The sequence below is a fragment of the Anopheles coluzzii genome, chromosome 2, assembly GCF_943734685.1.
Source record: "Anopheles coluzzii chromosome 2, AcolN3, whole genome shotgun sequence".
Classification (NCBI taxonomy): domain Eukaryota; kingdom Metazoa; phylum Arthropoda; class Insecta; order Diptera; family Culicidae; genus Anopheles; species Anopheles coluzzii.
In genome coordinates, this window is record NC_064670.1 from 44370170 (window position 1) to 44389122 (window position 18953).

General features: G+C 37.0%; 1 protein-coding gene across 1 annotated transcript in view; it reads left to right on the top strand.

The window, feature by feature from the left end:
• The window catches only part of LOC120952022 (leucine-rich repeat and immunoglobulin-like domain-containing nogo receptor-interacting protein 1), a 63310-nt gene extending 47642 nt beyond the window's left edge, over positions 1-15668 (top strand). The window contains 2 exon segments of the mRNA XM_040371087.2: positions 10951-11289; positions 12997-15668. Coding sequence (XP_040227021.2) covers positions 11173-11289; positions 12997-14211 — 1332 coding nt within the window. The 5' untranslated portion in view covers positions 10951-11172 and the 3' untranslated portion in view covers positions 14212-15668.
• The last annotated feature ends 3285 nt before the right edge of the window (positions 15669-18953 follow it).

Sequence of the window (18953 nt, forward strand, 5' to 3'; positions counted from 1 at the left end):
CTAGTTTAAAATAGAGTGATAGAAATTCCCACCACATTTATGATTTGCGCCATCGTTCGATCCAATTAACACATTTTCCATTCTCTTTTGCCACACTTTTAAGCAAGGGTTTTTTGCATTTGCTCAGTTCATTGAAACATAGAAATAAAATAATGTGCTACCTCACTCACCTTGCAGCATACGGGAGTAAAGAAAACGCAAAAGGGCAAACGCAACGGACGGAAGGTATCTCATTACGTAAAATTAAGTAATAAATTGAGCATAGCAATACTTGGGATGTTTTCAGCCTCATAATTCCTTAAATAGTCACAGTCTGCCCTGTTCAAAACGGTCTAATGCTGTTGATTGTATTTTGGGTTCTATAGGATTGGGTCTTTAGAAACGCAACGTGTTTTCCGGCCATTTTTTCGTCACGTTGTATTTATTCCTTCATTGTATTTTTCATGTTTCCCTTTTGCATTCTTGTGTTTCACTCCCTTTTTAAATATTCTGTCCCGTTGCTCACCGTCCTAATTGCTCATTGTTTTAATTATATCATCGCATCTTAAATTAACAGAAGAAATGGTAACAATTTGCTAGAGGGATGTGAGGAAATGTCATGTATTATTCATTTTTATTATTTATTTATTTTTTATTTTATTGAACATTTCACTGTGTATGTACTATGCGCATGTACAGGGTCTATTGATGCGACATGTTTCAGTCGAATATACGACACTACAATTGCACATTAGCTCTCTGCAATGACTGCAATTAGTTTTGGCACAATCGAAAAACAAACAAAGAATAATCATGCTGCTTTTCATCCCCCCTTAAAGTTATCCGTAAAGCAAATAAAAAAGGGTAAAAAATACTCCGGCCCGCTTGATTAATGGTTTGTTGCTGCCCTTTTTCCGGACGATGTGGCCAGTAATGGGAAAACTTCAGGGTTCTCCATATTATTTTCCAAACCCCCAAAAATTTGAAGCGAAGTGGAAAATTGTGGAGGTTGGGTTGATGAATATGCCCGTATTAAGGGTGGAAGTTTTCTATGTGCATGATGCTTCTGAAACTGCTTCCTGTTCGTAATGACAAAACTCGTTTTGCCAATGAAACACAAAGGGGTTCGCTGGGTATTATTTTCGTAAATTTATTTTATGAAACAGGTCGTTTGGAGCACCTCCAATAGTATAATTATTCTATCAGACAAGCATATTCAGATGCGTTGTTTAATGTGTCGGAAGTGAATGCAATTTGTATTTTGCATTGGTGTAACTATGTTCATTTTTTACCTTATGATTTGCATCGTTAATTATGCTTTAAGTACCGTTGATTTGACAAATATTTTCTTCTAATACTACATTTAAATCTGTCGAAATAGAAATATGTATAGCGAATATAGTCATCTTAACATAAAAAATAACAAAGTTTCTAACCTGATAATTATTTATGTTTTATTCAGTAGGAACGGCTTCAGCCGTACTGCTTAATCCTGAAAATAATTATAATTGTTTTGAATGTTGATTCTCGTAATAAATTATAAAAATGTATTTTTCAGCAAAGCATATAACCATTTAGTAACCATTTTAATTCTCTTGTGTATTCGCTCATTCATTTGTTTTCTATTTTGTCGCTAAAGGTCTGCGATTTATCCCATGTTGTAGGTAGATTTTTTTTTTTGCTGCAACGGTAAAGTTTTTTTAAGAACTGTCGTATGTATATGTATATTTCGCCAAGTAGTTTTAAAACATGTGTATTCCTTTATATATGTGCAAAAAGAATGTGAAAAAAGAAGAAGAAACAAAAAGAAAAAGTAAATATGTGCTGAAAGAAGTAACGGATTTATACTTAACATGTAAAGAAATATGAGTAAAGTTATTTCTAAATCTACTTCTTCTTGAATTATCAACCAAAAGTGTATAATATTTGTGCACTTTTATTTTGTTTAAATGCTAAGACAATAATTCTTACTTACATACTCAATCTCAAATTTGTACTAAAAATTTTGTGCCCTAGACAATTCAATTAAAACTTTTCATTTTATGGATATCTGGGACGATATCTTGCTATAGACGCTTCCCGCTACAATTCTTTTCGTCCCTTTATCAAACTTAATACGCGAATTTTTTCCTAAATTCTGAAATGCTGACATAACGTTGCTTCGTCAGCTTTACCGTCAGCACACGGGCAACCGATGACATTCACGCCATAACCGGATAATGACGTTCATCCCGTGGGTTTGTTTCAGCTGGTTGCCACTGCAATTACTGTAGCAGGAAGTGAAAATTTGTCCAAGCGATAAATTCCATCCTGTTTCTCGGCATAGAACGCGCTAGTTCACTGACTACAAGAAAAAAATATACAACAACTTCCCAACATGAATCGACAGCGGTTGCAACCGAAGGCTGCAGCTGTTGGGACGGTGATTTACACATCCCTTTTCGGCCAAGGCAACACGGTAACCAGCAGTCTGTCGATGGCCTGTCAAGACTAACGACTACGATCTCGGTGGCACAACCGTTCTTCCATTTTGCTGATGGTTGCATAAACTTCCCTTAAATTGTCACCTAGCTACCAGCAAATTTTTCCACAAGCCCACTAAAATGCAACCCTTTTCCACCGTGGACATACCTTTAAAATGCACGTTGGTGAGAAAGAGATTTGGAGCATTCCAACATGGCTCCAACTGCCCAGCCTAAGCTGTGTGCAATCCGTGCGCTTTGCGGGAAATTGATGCACCCGTCCATGTCTGTACCCTATAGCCCGAAGGCACGTACACAGCCAGTACGTGTTGCTTGCCGTCATTCCGGGGTCTAGTATAAACGAATGGTACGTAGTTGTTGTTGTTGCTGCTGCTGCTGCTGCTGCTGTTGCTGCCTAGGTCTAGCCACCGGAACGAATAGCGGGTGGAAAAGTGAAAAAGACCCGTATCGGAAAACGATGAGGTTTGAAAATCCTAACTCTGTACTCTCGGCCGCCTTAACTCATCTGACCTGCTTACAGGCAAACGATGAACCGAACAGGCTTCTAACACACAGGAGCGTATCGCTGTGCAGATTGTTGTGGAAAAGTGGGTAGCGGTAAATTGCTAGTTTAAAATACAAATCACGATTTCGAATGCGGTTGCTGCGTCTCTCGTTTCCGTTCCACTACTCTCCGACTCTTAGTCTGATTTCATGTCGTAGTATGTGGCGCAAAACCAGTCCTCAGCAGTGCCTTCTCAGTCTGGCCGGAAGATCTCGACAAACACTCGTCCGGCTTTCGGTCAGAAGAGGAAAACAATCTGGTCTGTGTCCTGTCAGGTGTTATTTGCTGCAGTGTGAAACTATGTGTATGACTCACGTGGCTTGAAAACCTGTAAGGGAGGAACAGTGCCGGTCTTTGGAAAACGTTTTCCAACAACCCAAATGGGGATGACGATAGCCTCATTTCCGGCCGTAATTCAAAAAAGGTACATCTGAAACATAACCCTTCTCACTTGTCTTTAGCCTTTAAAAGCTTCCCATTTGAAGTTATGAATCTTTAAATAATAAAAGCAATTTACAACTAAAATTTCAAAAGCATCAAAGTTTCACTGCCTTGTTGGAGCACCAATGCACCAGATTTTACCGAACAAATTAGGAATATGCAGAGTTTATTCGTGTGTGAATCGTATATATTCTGCACTCCCAATGAAAATAATGTCATATGATGGCAAATTATTGACATTTTGGCAGGTGCTGGCAACCTTATCCTGTTTCACATGTTGAGCTGGATGCTCTTTTCAGCTCGGTGTACATGTTCGAAGGTAATCTAATTGGATTACTAACCAGACGCCCCGATTCTTCCAGATTGCATTTAGGAAATGGCAGGAGATAATTCGTGTTTGTTCCTCCTGCTTTCTCACCAACAATAGGCTCACAAAGCCTTCAGTATCATGTTACAGCATGTTACTGATAAAGCTGAATACATACGTGCATCGTTAATCTCGGACACTCGATACGGTCACGCGTATTGCATTAACTCTATCGAATGGAAATGTCCTTCGGGGTTATCTCTGTTGCAATCGCTTCCTAAAGCATCACGAGGCTATTAAACACCTAGATAACCTTTGGAAAGTATTACAGACAATATAACTAATATTGGCTATTGGTGATTAAGTGGTATGAAATATTGACAATTAGTTTTGCTACAATCAAAGGAAGTTCTTTCATAATCTCTTGCTCAATTTACCGTGTTGATATAAATTGCGAACAGCTTCAAACTAAGTTAAGTCAATAAGTTTTTTTTTTTAAATTTCGTTATGTCCAGTTCCTGACCACGCCATATTTAAATTTTTCAAGGTTGTCATGATGTTCTAGAATCAATTAAAAATGTGTCTAGCCCCTGATGATGAATAAATAGTTACTGTCGGTCAGTACACCACCAGAAGCATTCTTCTCAGTTTTGATTCAAACTGATTCCAAAGTAGTTTCGTCTATCACTTCCATTAATCTGATCCAAATTTATTGCAGAACATTTGAATCTATTCTAGAGTTAGTTATCGTGAAAATAACAGTATTTTATTAAATTAAGTGTTATTTTTACTAAAACTCCGTCCGTTGTTTTATTCCGTCTGAAATTCGAAGCAACATTTCGATTCTGGTTTAAATTCTTTAAAGCCGAAGTAAATTGTGATCGATTGATCAAACATATTTTTGGACATTGCTAATTAACAATAAAACAACAATATTTGAAGACAGAAGTAACCAATGGCCTTGATGGCCGTACGGGGACAGTAGACAGTAACATCGTCATCCAGTCGGTCTAAGACGACACCGATACTCACAATTGGGTGTTCGGACCTTAAAAGAAGTTAAAAACTAAAAAAGCGTAGTGTGTTTGAGAATGTGAAGATATTTTAGTAATATAGTAGTATATTATTATAGTCGATATTTTGAGGCTGTCCGCCAATTGAATCGAAACATCCGTAATTTAAAACATGATCTCAAAACTGTCCGGAATATGAATCAAAATATCGACCGGTGCAAACGACCCCCTTATTAGAGCCATGGGGTTCTTCAATTCCGCTTCAGGTCTGTTCGATTTCCATATTTGCTTGAATGCTTTCGATTCCCGACTACACATTCACTACTCTCTCTCCATGCTTCCCCGCCATCCCATTCAATTACCTCTCCTTATATACAGCAATTGACTAATGTTAAGATATGTTGTGGAGCCATAGCAGACATCATTAATCAATTGAAGTAAATAAATGAACAAATTGTTTTGATTCAATTTGATTCAATTGATTCAAATCGATTCAATAAACAACATTCTCAACGAAAATAATTCAAATAAAAATATAACTATTCGTAACTAATAAAACATGACACTAACTAATTTTGGTAGCGAGCGCCAAACGGATTTCAGCGAGCGGAGTTTGTGCTGTCGCCATGAGAAAGATAATTGATTGCGACGCATAACTACACCAACTGAGAAAACTTAGTAATTGGTCTTCTAGGTGATTTATATAAAAAAAACTTTTCCATAGCTTGCTTTCTTAGTTTATTCTATCCAGATCGATTATGTTGTTTGGTCCTGCGGCTATTTATAACTAATTTAAACAGGACGTTGAAAACAGGCCATTCATTGTTAACCATACAACTGGGTTTTTGAGTTTGATGCTTCAAACTCCTTCTCCATTCCAGAAAAAATGATTTCTTGTGAACCTGTTAGGGATGACGGTGATAGTAAATTTAAAAAAAATCAAATCCTCGATTTGACTGTATATCGCAGCGATTTTGATTTCTTAAAGACACCTTGAAGCAAAATTAACAATTTTTTTATTTTTAATCGTTACACATATACTCCCAAGTGATTTAATTACCACATCAACTTAATCCGACGATTCCGATAAATTTTCAACAGAATTACCAGAACAAACTCTTTCTCAGTCATCTCATTCGGATCTGATCTCGGTTACTTATGTAGTCAATAAAAATCGCAACAAAATAACAAAAATAACAGAAATAAACTTCCAACAACATTCCAACTGGCGCCCACGGGTACAAAATAACCAATTTCACCCCATCACATTATCCTTTCATGCCATGTATGAAAAAGATGAACAAAGATGTCTAGTTCAGTCAATCTTAAAAGTTGCGTGCCTGTTCGCATCTGTCGCACATAGCAAAGCTGCAATAAATACAGCATAGCTGCAGTACGCTTACCTGCTTTCCAGAAGAAAAGGCCAAGGGAAGGCTTTTTGCTCGAATGAAGCTGGATAACCGATCTTGTTACACTGTTACCGGTTGGTCTCGTACCAATGGGAGCTCCTAATTTGCAGTCTGGCGGTGTCTTGCATCATTTCGGCAAAATTTATTCAACTAATTATCACATCATTTTCCCATCATCTACTACACTACATTTTCCTTAGCCTCAACGAGTTTCACACGTTTTTCAAGAGGATAGAGAAGTTTTCCACCTCTTTGGGGAGCATTAACTGGTCCCGTCAAGGGACTTGATGATGTGGATGATGGTATAAAGCTTGAGTAGATTTTCTGTAAGAAATTGCCATTGCAAAGTGTGAGCTTCTAGCAGTATCATTAACTGTATACTCGTTATAAAGAAAAATGGTTATGCGAGAAAAGGAATAAATAAGAAAGTAAATCAATGAACACTTTAAAAAAGTTTGTATTATAAAAAAGCAAATTGAAGTATTATCAGTTTTGTTATGAGATGATGAGATGAGATGAGATAATAAATTGAAAATTAATTCATAAGAAAAAAAATATTAAAAAAATTAATATAAAACCGACATCATGATTTGTTCAGTATGTTTAATCATCTACCATACATAATGAAACATAAAATATATCACTAAACAAGTGCTTGTTATTTTTTGGAGAACACTGCTTACAAAAAAATCATAAAGCCTTGTATTCCATGATGAAGGCATTGTCTCGTTAACCGTAAGTTAATGCCGCAATCTTTCAGGTCGTTCTCCTTTTACCCAGTTTGATGGGTTAGCTCCTGCACACTTCCTACTCGATGGTGGAACCAGTGATAGTCTCTGCAACATTTTGATCCTAAACTCGAGGTAAAGCCTGCGGCTGACACGGAGTTGCTTTACCCAGGGCGCTAAAAACCCATTTCGCGTGCGCCTTTCATGCCTTCCAGCAAGTTGGCAGCCACTTGGGGATTTCAAACGCAACATCACTAGACTTCGTTGTCTTTCCTTTTCCACACGCTTATTTCCTGCCACCGCTTTCCCGAGAGCTACCTCCTGCTTCCGGTATCATTCCGGTGGAAATACCGAATGAAAGTGAAATGGGGAAGTTATGTTGCGAATGACAGTGGCGCACCGCATCGTTTTTAAACTTATTATGACTAACGTCACTCGGTTGGATAGTATTTTCCCACCTTGCAGCGAATTCTCACTCTTTTTGTGGCCTTCCCTAGCATGGCATTATTTTATCCGTGCTAGACGTGCTTATCATAGACCTCAAATCTTTCAACCACCCATCTTCTGTTTTTTTTATTCTACATTCTTGCTGACATTTTCCCAGTTGCTTTGGATCGTTTTTTAGCGGAATCGTAAATAAGTGAAATGTTTAAATAACGATAATTTTGTACTGCCATGACAGTTGGGCTTGATAAAATCTTCAGAGGTGTGCACAAAACACAATTGTTTGTTCTTTTCCCGGCCAATTTATTCTAAGCGTATCTGTATGAGGGGAATTTATTTCACGACCGCAATTTTACCGAAAATCGCACACATCTGTGACTCGCGTCTACGGTGGTTAATAAACTTACTCATCAGCTTTACTCTAGTCGCCTGTTTCGCTAGTCTTCCTTTTCCGAAGCATTTCCTATGGGAGAATGTTGGAAATGAATACCTGGTAAAAGGACATATTTTAAAACCAGTGTTTGTCTGCCTGTTGAGAATTAAGATGCCCCAAGCGACAGTGTGCTGGATGTTACAAAGCTATTTGCTACTGTACATGATTCTAAGAAAAGCATTAAATGATTTATGTTAGCTATAAAATATGAAATGCTAAGCTGCGTAGTTTCATTATACGAAGCACAATATCACACAGTGGGTAGTACATCGGTTCAAGGATTCTACAAACCCTGATTTATATATGCTCTAATAAAATTTCTAGAAACCGTTTTTTTATTATGAAACCTTAAGCACATTGTATTATTTTTTTTTATTTTCTTTAATATATTGAAACCAGATTGTCATGCCATCATGATTTCAGCATATACAGTAAAACCGGTAAACTACTATTTGCAACTAAATCTTATCTCATAAATTCGTGAGCGTTGGCTCAATATTTCACTTTTGACTTTCGAGCATAACGTTTTGTCATTATCATGCTAGACAAAATCAGTGCTTTAAGTGATGATTAATATCACACAACAAATGTCAACATATTACACTGCTGCACGAGAGGAGTAAATACATACGTTTGATATGACTCAACACTTATAATTACAATGCTCAATCATGGTTGCAAAGTAAGCCAAAAATTGATTAAATTGTTTTTTTTTTGTTCGTTCCGTTCTGATCCTCCAAACATTTCGATTTTATGAAATAAACTGCATTACCACATTATATTTCTATCCTGATTTAGATTCCTGTCGAACTGCAGTTGAATTCAAAAAAGAATTTAATATCAAACAAATTTCAGTTTTCTATCCAAAATTTTCAACAACACTACGGTAATGCATCGAAGAAAAGAATACCCTTGTTTGTAGGAACAATGAAACTAATCGCTCCTTAAGTCCAGTAATCAGATATTCCTAAACCTATTCTCAGAGCTCTGCAATGTACCATCACAAAGCACATCAAAAAAAAACGGAACCTAAAAGGACAGGTGAAAGAACCGACCAGCCAACTTTACACAAATGTTAGAGTGGCCCAGTACTGAAAAGTTGGCCGGCAATATAAAAAAACAACAACGACGGAGTAGCCGCAGCAGTACAAAACTACGTTAATTTTAAAGAGAAACTTTTTCCACTTACCAACACTTCTGAATAGGCGGGATTTACCTATATGTTTTGCTTGAGGACCATGCTCTACTACAATTGTTGCATCGTTTCATTGTCTCTGGAAAGAGATGCCTTACCTGTGTTGGTCGAAATTCTATGCAGGTAAACCATTTACATTCAGGCATTTTCTGTTAGTTTTTACTCAATGCTACACGTTAACCGCAAATAACTTCAACATTACTTAGCCACTTTCCTGACAACTATTAATGGCAAATGTTGTATAGAGCAACATCTTTCGTGCAACAAAATCTTCCATCGTTTAAAAGGCGTACTTGGAGGTAGCTGCAGTAAAACTAGACATCCTACGCGTTGGTATGGTGAGACTGCTTCACTACCCGATACGGAGTTCTAATGCTGATAAATAGAATAAATTTCTCGTATGTATGTACCATTATATGAGCACTGCATGGTGATGTTCAAGCTATTATTTCCCAGCAATACCGAAACCCCTAACACGGCTATTGCAATGATTATCATGATGCAGCTAATGATCATGTAGCCCACCGAAGAATGTCGGTAAACAGTGGCGGACCTGCCGTTGCAATAAGGTACATTACTTTTTCCTCACCCCATTTTTCTTCAAGACACTACTGGAACATGTTGCTTTACCTGTACATGCTTCGAGAACAATGTACTCTAGTATCCCGCACCATTTGAGTTTCCATCTGATAGATGTTACGTTTAATCCCTCTAGTGTAGCTGCCAGTGTGCATTTTACAGTTTGGCGTTTTTTGCGTGGCCCCCCTCCTTGTGGCTTGTTTTGTTTAGTTACTATCGGACTGGTAAACTAAAGAAAGATAGTGGTTTTGCAACTCATTCTTGTTTTACATATAGTGTATCCAATTTGTATTAGCAAGTTTACAATAAGCGCTACAAAATGCACCATTATTATGCGATGCATCACTTTACATTTCACGTTATGCCAGTTGCTTCAACTTTTGTAGACTGTTAATGATGATATATGTAAATTGCAGACCTCAGACGATATAGTAGTACTCTCGCTTCTATTTCAATGGTTTTGTTCTTATGCAGTATCATAAGGAAAACTTTACGATCAATAAATAGAATGCAATTTACCGGTTATGTCAATAAGTATAATTGGCATCCGTTTACATACTTACTTACTTTCTTTCTTACTAATCAGTTTGTAATTTATTTTGACAAATGAAAAAAATTTTACAGAGAAAATAATATACCACTACAAAGAGTAGCATGATAAATAACAACATGGTGATCGAAGAAATCTACCACTACATTTTCACTTGTTTAGAAGGCTACATTCAAATTATTCGTAAATATGTCTCTGATGCTCATGGTCTGTAACCCACAAACAATATTACTCCAGTTAGCGAATAAAAATATAAATTAACTAACGTGTTTTACCGCGCCGCACGCCTGATTTTTAGTGTCATTTCTTCTCCAATGAAGTTTTCGGAACAATCCTGTTGCGTTACAAGCTTCATCCGCCGATGGTGCGTATTGTCAGCTTACGGTAACGATAAAACTACCACGCGCTTCAAGCAACAGCTTTACGAGGGCGAACTTCGTTCCATAAATCTCTGAAGCGTGCTTTTGTTATTCAATTATGCACGATAAGAGCCTCTCCAAAATAATCTCACCTTGGCAAGACCATCGATGAAACAGGTCGTACAAACAAATGGCACTCGAACGGCGCGGGCTGTTTATTTACCATTCATTGCAGTTTAACGATGACCACCTGAATTGATTACAGTTTTATTCCAAAGAATAGCTCCATCACGAATTTTGTTAACATCCCTTAACTTAACAATTGCAGAGGCGAGCCGATAATCAAACGTATTCTTTGATTTCCTAGCACGTGAACAAGCCACCAGGCGTCTCCATTGTTTTATATTTCCTTTTTTGTTTTGCGAAAGTCATACCGTCTTTCTAAGGTATTGTATTAACTTTTTTGTTTTTACTGTTTCATTTCAGATACCATTTGACCGTGTGGAAAAGTTTCATCTCCATCACCCATTGTTATATTAGTGACATTATGCCGAAACATACGAAATTAGTGATTGTAGCAGTTGTGTAGCATTGTGAATGTAGTCAATTAGTAGAAGAGAATTACAAGTTATTCAACGTTTTCAAAGTGTTCTGAAGCTGTTGCATCACCATTCTACCCAAGGCGAGAACAATAAGGTGACCGAGGAGATGAGTACATCCTGGCGATCAGTGGTAATCCTAGCAATACTATGGCGATTCTTCTACGACAGAAATCTATTGGCACACTGTTGTCCCGTGGAGTGTATCTGTCTCTCACAAACACAGGTAACTTTGAGCTAAATTGTTTTTTAGTATTATAAGGATAGCTTAGTTACGATTGTATAAACCTTTAAATAACCTTTTTACCTATTTTTCTGATTAAATAAAAATCAGGCCAGAAGCGAACTCAGGAAGTAGTGTGAGATCGTAGTAAAGTAGTAAAACGAAATGTAAAATAAAATGCAGTATGTATCCGGGCTAAACAAAACAAAACGTAGAACAGGTGCTGTTAACTTCATATGTTAATATGTATGCTTTTTTTAGCCGGTCTTATGGTGGTACAGTCGTCAACTCGCACGACTTAACAGCATGCCCGTCATGGGTTCAAGCCCGAAATAGACCGTGCCGCCATACGTAGGACTGACTATCCTGCTCTTGGGGGTAATCCAAAAAAAAAGTCACTGAAAGCCAACCCTCACAAGTAGTAGTACAAGACAGGCCTTGACCGACAACGGTTGATGAGTCAAAAAAAATGCTTTAATTCACCAAACCCTACTCCGAAACGATTGTTTCCCTCATTTCGGCTGCAGTTGGTGATCCTGCATTTTCTATTCTGTCTTTGGGAGTGATGTTCTAATTCTATCCTGCCTTTCAATTTTTTTCGGTTTTTTTCTCTAACAAGTACCCTTCATATTTTTCTAACTGTTATAGGTCTAACCTTTAGCCCTTTCCGTTCCTATATGACTAGCCTTTCGTTTTTTTTTTTTCATACTAAAGGATACACCTAAATGGCGATAGGTTGACCCATGTCTTTGTCTCTTGACATTCCATATCCTCCCGAACGTCATAATTAGAAAGTTGATTCACTTATCTAATCCCAGAAATGCTGGTTATGCCGTCCAATGTGGACATTAATAGTGTGAGTCAATGGGTTTTTATGTCACATGTCGACTATGTGTTTTTGTGTGAACGTGTAGAAGTGGGACTAATGCCTCAAATATTGGACAGCAGCCCCAACTATTTCTTCACTGCATCAGGAGCTTTATTCTTCAGTTGACAATTTGCAGTGTAGTATAAAAAAAAAACAAGAACGGAGCTTTCGTTCGAAAGCCAAAATGCGCTGTGAACTGAAATAATCTTATGTTTACATAATATTCATTCATCTTCAAAATCCAGATTTTTACCTTTGCTTATATTCTCCGGACACAACTTCTGGTTAGTAAAATTCCACTTAAACAAATTAATAACCATGATGATGGTGACACATCTGGGTCAGTGGTGAATCCACATAGGATTGAGATTTTGCGAAAAATAAACTGTTGTTGCAATTTTCTATCGAGCAGATGTTTGAGAAATCAATAACAAAACAATGGCGTCAATAAATGAGATTGTAATAGTGATGCGACTGCAATGTGACAAGCAAATGTTGAGTAAAGTGTGTGTAAAAGATAGAAAAAGAAAGCTAACAATCCATACACAAAACCATCTTCATAACCATATAGTTATGCAGCTACGTCAATTCCATCACCAACATTCAAATCAAGTTCCTTTTTAGGATTGACATTTTCTCAAAGCTGCATACAATTACATGCTACAGCGCATATCGATATGCAACAAATAATGGGAATTTCAAGGAGCCCGAGCTCCATAACGACGCTTGTTACACTTTTTTCAACAACACTTTTTGACCACGTCAATCTTTCTCACTAACGACATTCCTGATTTGTTTTCTTTCATTTTTTCTCAAACTTTTCTTTCCAACCTATCGTCTAGGTGATGTGCAACACCGGTGCGCTGCGTGAGATACCACTGAAAGCCATACCAGTTACGGTGGAACAGCTGTCACTCACCAAAAACTACTTCCCAATCATCAAAAGTGATGCTTTCGGAGGGTTATGAGCGCTACGAAAGCTGTCACTCGACGGCAATAACATCACCACTATTAAACCATTTGCTTTCCGTGGTTTACCACGGCTGCGAGATCTCTCTATCCAGCATACCCCTCTGGCAACGGTTGCATCATTTGCCTTTGCCGGGCTGCAGAACGTCTCGCAGATACAGCTATCGCACAACAAAATCCTACGCATCGAAGGGTACGCATTTGCCGGGGCCGTCAACATTCGACAGATACATCTCGCCGACAACCCAACCGTAACGATCGAGACGAACGCATTCTCCAGCCTTAACAACGTTGATCGACTCATCCTACCGTCGGGTATACGTGTGATCGAGCCGGACGCTTTCTATGGGCTCGAAACGGTTGGCTACCTGAAGCTTTCTTTTATGGATCTTGCCTCCCTGGAGCCGTACACATTCCGGGGCCTGACGCACGTCAAACTACTCTCCCTGCAAGAATCTGATCTAGGTATCATACGAGCTGGCGCCTTTGAGGGTCTTGTGCAGGTCGAGTTGCTCAACATACTCAATAACAAAATTGATGCCATTCAGGAGCTCAACATTACTGCGGCCAATAGAATTAGGGTGCTTCGGATTCAGGGTAACCATCTGCTCGAAACCCCCGAAAGTGGCTCGATCGTGCTTGAGGGCATCGATACACTGCATGTAAATAGTAACTACTTCCCATGCGGATGTCACATCCACACGCTCCTAGATAGTCCCCTCGCAAACGGTAGCTACTCATCGCACGGTGGTGCACCTACAGGAGACTTTCTCTCCAAGAACTACTGCATCTCCCCGCTCGAGGTGAACGGGATGCCAATGAGCTCAATCGATCTATACTCGATCGGGCGTTGCTTGGAGCAAGTGACGCGAGAAAATCTCGAAGCCACCAACTCAGCCACACCGACCGTGCGCCAAGGACAATCGTGGCACTGGTGGCAGCAGTGGAGAAAAGAACAAACTCGGCGTACTCGTGAGAAGACACTCATTTCGTCCGTGTCGTCGGCTGTGCGGTTTCTGGCGGCATCACCTTTTACATCGATGTTGTTTGTTGGATGCTTGCAAAGTGCAAGTGTAAAAATGAGTTGAACTTAAACAATCCATGTAAATTGATGAGGTCAATAGAAATGCAACGTTGAAACCACAACTGTTCAGTTTAGTATTTAGACCGGCAGAATTCGGAGATACGCTTCTTGAAGGTCGGATTAATGCTTGTTTGACAATATGTAAAGTATTAAATATTTTCTCAACTAAATTGTTAAAGTGTAAAGGCTATGAAAAAATCATCCTTTTTTACTTCAGTGATTAACTTTCGTCGGTATAGTCATCGATAGTATATAAAGGCTTTGTTGTATCCACAGAGAGAATGTATTTGCTACATCTAAACGAGATTTGTACTGACGACTAGCATGGCCGTATACTTGACCGAGAGGACAGTTAGGTTGTCAATTACCAGCATGCTATTCTACAAAATTAAATCATACATACCCCTCAAACAACCACATTTTAACACTCACCCTCACTCACACCGTTGCAGACTCTTTAACGGTTAAAATTAGGTTTCAATTCAAGCGGACGTCAACCACAGCAACAGCATTATAGGAACTTTGCGGTTTTTTTTGTGCGTAACTTTTATTACGTGGTTTGACGTGTTATGCCTCATACTACATTGAATGTCTCTTTTTGCATAACAATCAATGCAAAACGCAATATGATGTAAACCTCAAAACGCTTCAATCAAAATCGTTTATGTTAGCGGTTAACCGTTGGTTAACCGTAATAAATAATGCAACACCTGTGATGATCCTTTCGTGTCATTATTATCTTCTATTCCATTGACAGCCTCATTGGGTATTTTTCGTTTATCAAATTAATTGCCTCATTCTTTTTTTTTTGTTTTATCGTTTGGACTGCTGAAAAAAGTCTGCTAAATATTATGCTTATTGCTCTAATATTTTCTAATTGTGGGTTCACATGCACTGTGGAAGTGCATTGGTACTCAACACATGTTCATTTACTCAGCAAACAAACGATCCAATAGTGCTAAATGCTGTGTATTGATCCTGTTAGAAGTATCGCTAGCAAAAGGATTAAGTTTGAAAAAGAAAAACACGAGTTTTCCAGCCCCAAGTCAACAATCCTTTGTTCGGTATTAATTTCATCATTGAAATCATCGTCAACATAAACAACAAGACCTGCAAAACTAGGAATACTGCTTGAATACTTGCTTGCTTCCTTGCTTGCTTGCAATACTGTTCTTCGAGCCCTAACTGACCTACATTATCATCACTATCACCATCATCGGCATCATGCATATGAGTATTGGATCTTTTTACGACCAACACTGGATGCACATTTCTCTGCTAGTTGGCGTATACACCCGGACAAAAAATATAAAGATAAAACACAGGAAGCGGGGTTTCAAAAGATTTTGCTACTCGTTGAATAAATTTGTTTTGCTGCAGTTTTCCTGTGGTTTCTTACTCCACAGTTTATGTTGCTGTGAGGTTGTTTAAAACTGACCACCACAAATTCGTTATGCCGTGTTTATGGGTTATTTTCTACGAGGCTTGGTTGAAGGCATACGTGTTTCAAACAAACGCGACACAAAATATAACATCTGAATACGCTTTGGTATGTTCTTACATGGCTAATGTCGGCTAATTCTATCATGAATAAGTCGAATCAATTATTACGGTTTTTATCATCATACATTCAACCTTATTTCTCTATATCTGTGAAGGATATTTTTACACCAATTGAATTTTTGCACAATTAAGAAATACCTTAGAATTGCTTATATTGTACACACATGATCAACTAATGGGTTAAAATATTCAATAACACCAAGTTTAACATAATTAAAAAGTTTATCTTTGACGCCGTACTACCAGTACATGATACAACCGCATTTAAATTTGACAATTTTCCTGAACAACATTCACTAAAACGCTGTACATCCATCAGTCAAAATTTGGATTACTTTTTTACGTCCGTTGTATGTGTCATTCCATCCATGAGGTTTCTAATTTGACAGTCAACATATCTGCTACATAATTTTTGCTTCCTATGAATCATTCAATGTATGACTCTTCTCACCATTTGACTAAATAGTCACACTTACAGTTTACTCAGCTTATTCTTTGGAGTGGCAGTGCAAAAGGTAGCTCTTTGAAAGCTGAAAATAGATTTCTGCATCCTTTAGTTTTGTATCAGTTGTCAATTAGCTAGATGTAAGCCGTGCGGCATACCGGTTGGTTGAACATTATTTTATCCTCCAACGTTCCATTCGTTCGGCTTCAATACGGGCGTGGTTTTGGGAACAGTACTGTTTAATGATAATGTTAAATTAACAAATAGCTATGTTAATGCAAGCGTTGCATTTTAGTAACTCTATCTCTTCGACTGTAGGCTTATCGCAACCATCGATTTAAAAGTAAGCATTTTAGTGTTTCTACCATAAGAATAATATGTTTGTAAATACTACGACGTAAGGCATTACCATAAATGTATCTGATTAAAACAATACAAGCAAACAGATAAAAGACAGTGTAGCCAGGTGATCACATAAACATCATCAATTTATATGGATTGGTAATCCATTTCAGTAAAATATACGTTATCGTACCATAAACAATAAATGCCTGGTTAAAAAACAATTACACACACTGCCAATGCTGTTTTGAGAAATATTTTAAGCATCCTATGATCCACTATTCAAATACACATAGCTTTCTGGGTTTTCGAAAACACATTTTAATTTGAACAGCATTATTCAATGCTTGTAAGCGAGTATATTTAACAACTAACAAATATGTTGAACAACATATCGCTAGTGGTAAATGAAGCAGTTCCGATTCCAAACTCATTAGGAAAACCTGAATAACATCTTTTCTCATATTCATTGAAGCTTGATTAATTGACATAATATTGATTTTCTATACTATTATTTTTATTTATTATTATATATTATATTAATTACTCATATTATTTTCATTATGAATGTCTTAGGAAATCTACCAGCTTTTGCTTGCCTTATACTTGTATACCTAAACCTTAAAACTTATCGCTGCTGAGCATGTAGTAGCTTTATAAACGAGGAGCCTAAAAAAAGTTCAATTAACGCTTGATTCGACCCCATCTTGAAATTCCCAAGGAATAAAAAACAGAAACTTTGCTGGAATAGGCTGCTTGTCGAATGGTAGAAGCTTTTAAATCATTGAATGTTAGGTTTCAATTTGCAATTAAGCCCTGAACTTCCCGAAACTTATTTGAACATGAAATGGTTTAATGTGTACAATATACAGGCAACCAAACTTTTATTGGTTTGCATAACTGACTTTTTTTTTTTGTTCGATTCATCGCCATTATTTAAGGCAATTATGTTCAGAGGGATAATTGATCCATTCGCTGTCCTAACATAATGAGAATGTTTTTGATATATTTATTTTTATTAAAACAATTTTTTTATTTGCTGCCTGTTTACATTTCATGTCACGAGTCGTGTACTCCTCCCTAAAAATTACCATATATTTTTTTATTATTAAACACGTTATTAAATTAATTCACACTATGTTTAATAACATGTACATCAGTGGCATCCGTTGTATTCTACTCTATTATAATGTCTTCGGTTATTTAATGATTTATTTTTGTTCTAATGAAGTTTGTTTTTGCTTGGTTTATGTATATAAGATATATACGAAAAACTAATTGATGAGTTCTCTTGTGTCTTCTCATTAATTAGCTTAGCTATCTATTAGTTAGCTTGCGTAAAAACGATTCATTTCAATGACTTTTCAAATAGGATACTATGTATAGGTTCATACACAATCTATAAATAACTTACAAATGATTCTTATTGCGCTTTTTATGGATTGCAAATTGATTTTAATATGTTTATTTTTTATGAAAACATATACAAAAAATGAGCACCAATTTATAAAAACCATGGGAAATCCCAGTAAATCGGGTAAAATCTTTAGACTACAGGGACTAAATGAAAGTGCTATAGGATCACTAACAACACAAAATAGGAAGATAATGCACTCATTCTAAATTGCATAAAAATGGGCAATAAAAAATATGCTATGTAACATCAATTCAATGAAAATATGAAAATTTCATCTGAACAGAAACATAATTTACATTCAAAGAATGCATTTTACAATGACGTAAGCCTTGTATTGCTACGCATGGTAAATCCACATGACATTAAACGCGTCAAACAACAGACCAAATTGTTTTTGAGATTAAACTTCAAAAAAATGTGTAATGTCTACAGTAGTTTAATGCTTCCGGCAAAAAGATATTGTATGTGTCTGAGAGTCTCAGAAACAGGAAATAAAATGAACTCTTGTTGTTGACTGCGCAAAGTTAATTCAACTAATTATAATTACAGAAAGGCAGCTGAAACTTGCTACATAATTATGCATTACGATCCAAACCATGTAATGCAATTCGAAAATCATTCCTTTTTTTAAAACAAACCGTTTATATCATCTGTCTGCCAGGGTTATTCATGAACGATATATTAAATTATTATACAAGCTGTTTTTGTGAAATGAAATGAATAATAAACTCAAACGCTTTACATATTCCCGTGTAAATTTACATGTCAAAACTACGCTGATGTGGATTATTTTGCTATAATTACTTAAGTGACTAGAGCCTTAAGTGAAAATAGAAAATGCTTTTATTGATTAGCACCTACACTAATGTTGTTGGGCGATACAATTATTTTCCTGTGATGCTAGCTGTATATCTTCGTTGAAAAATAATAATAATTTAAATTAATCCACATCCTATCAGCAAGTCAGCATATCAGCAAA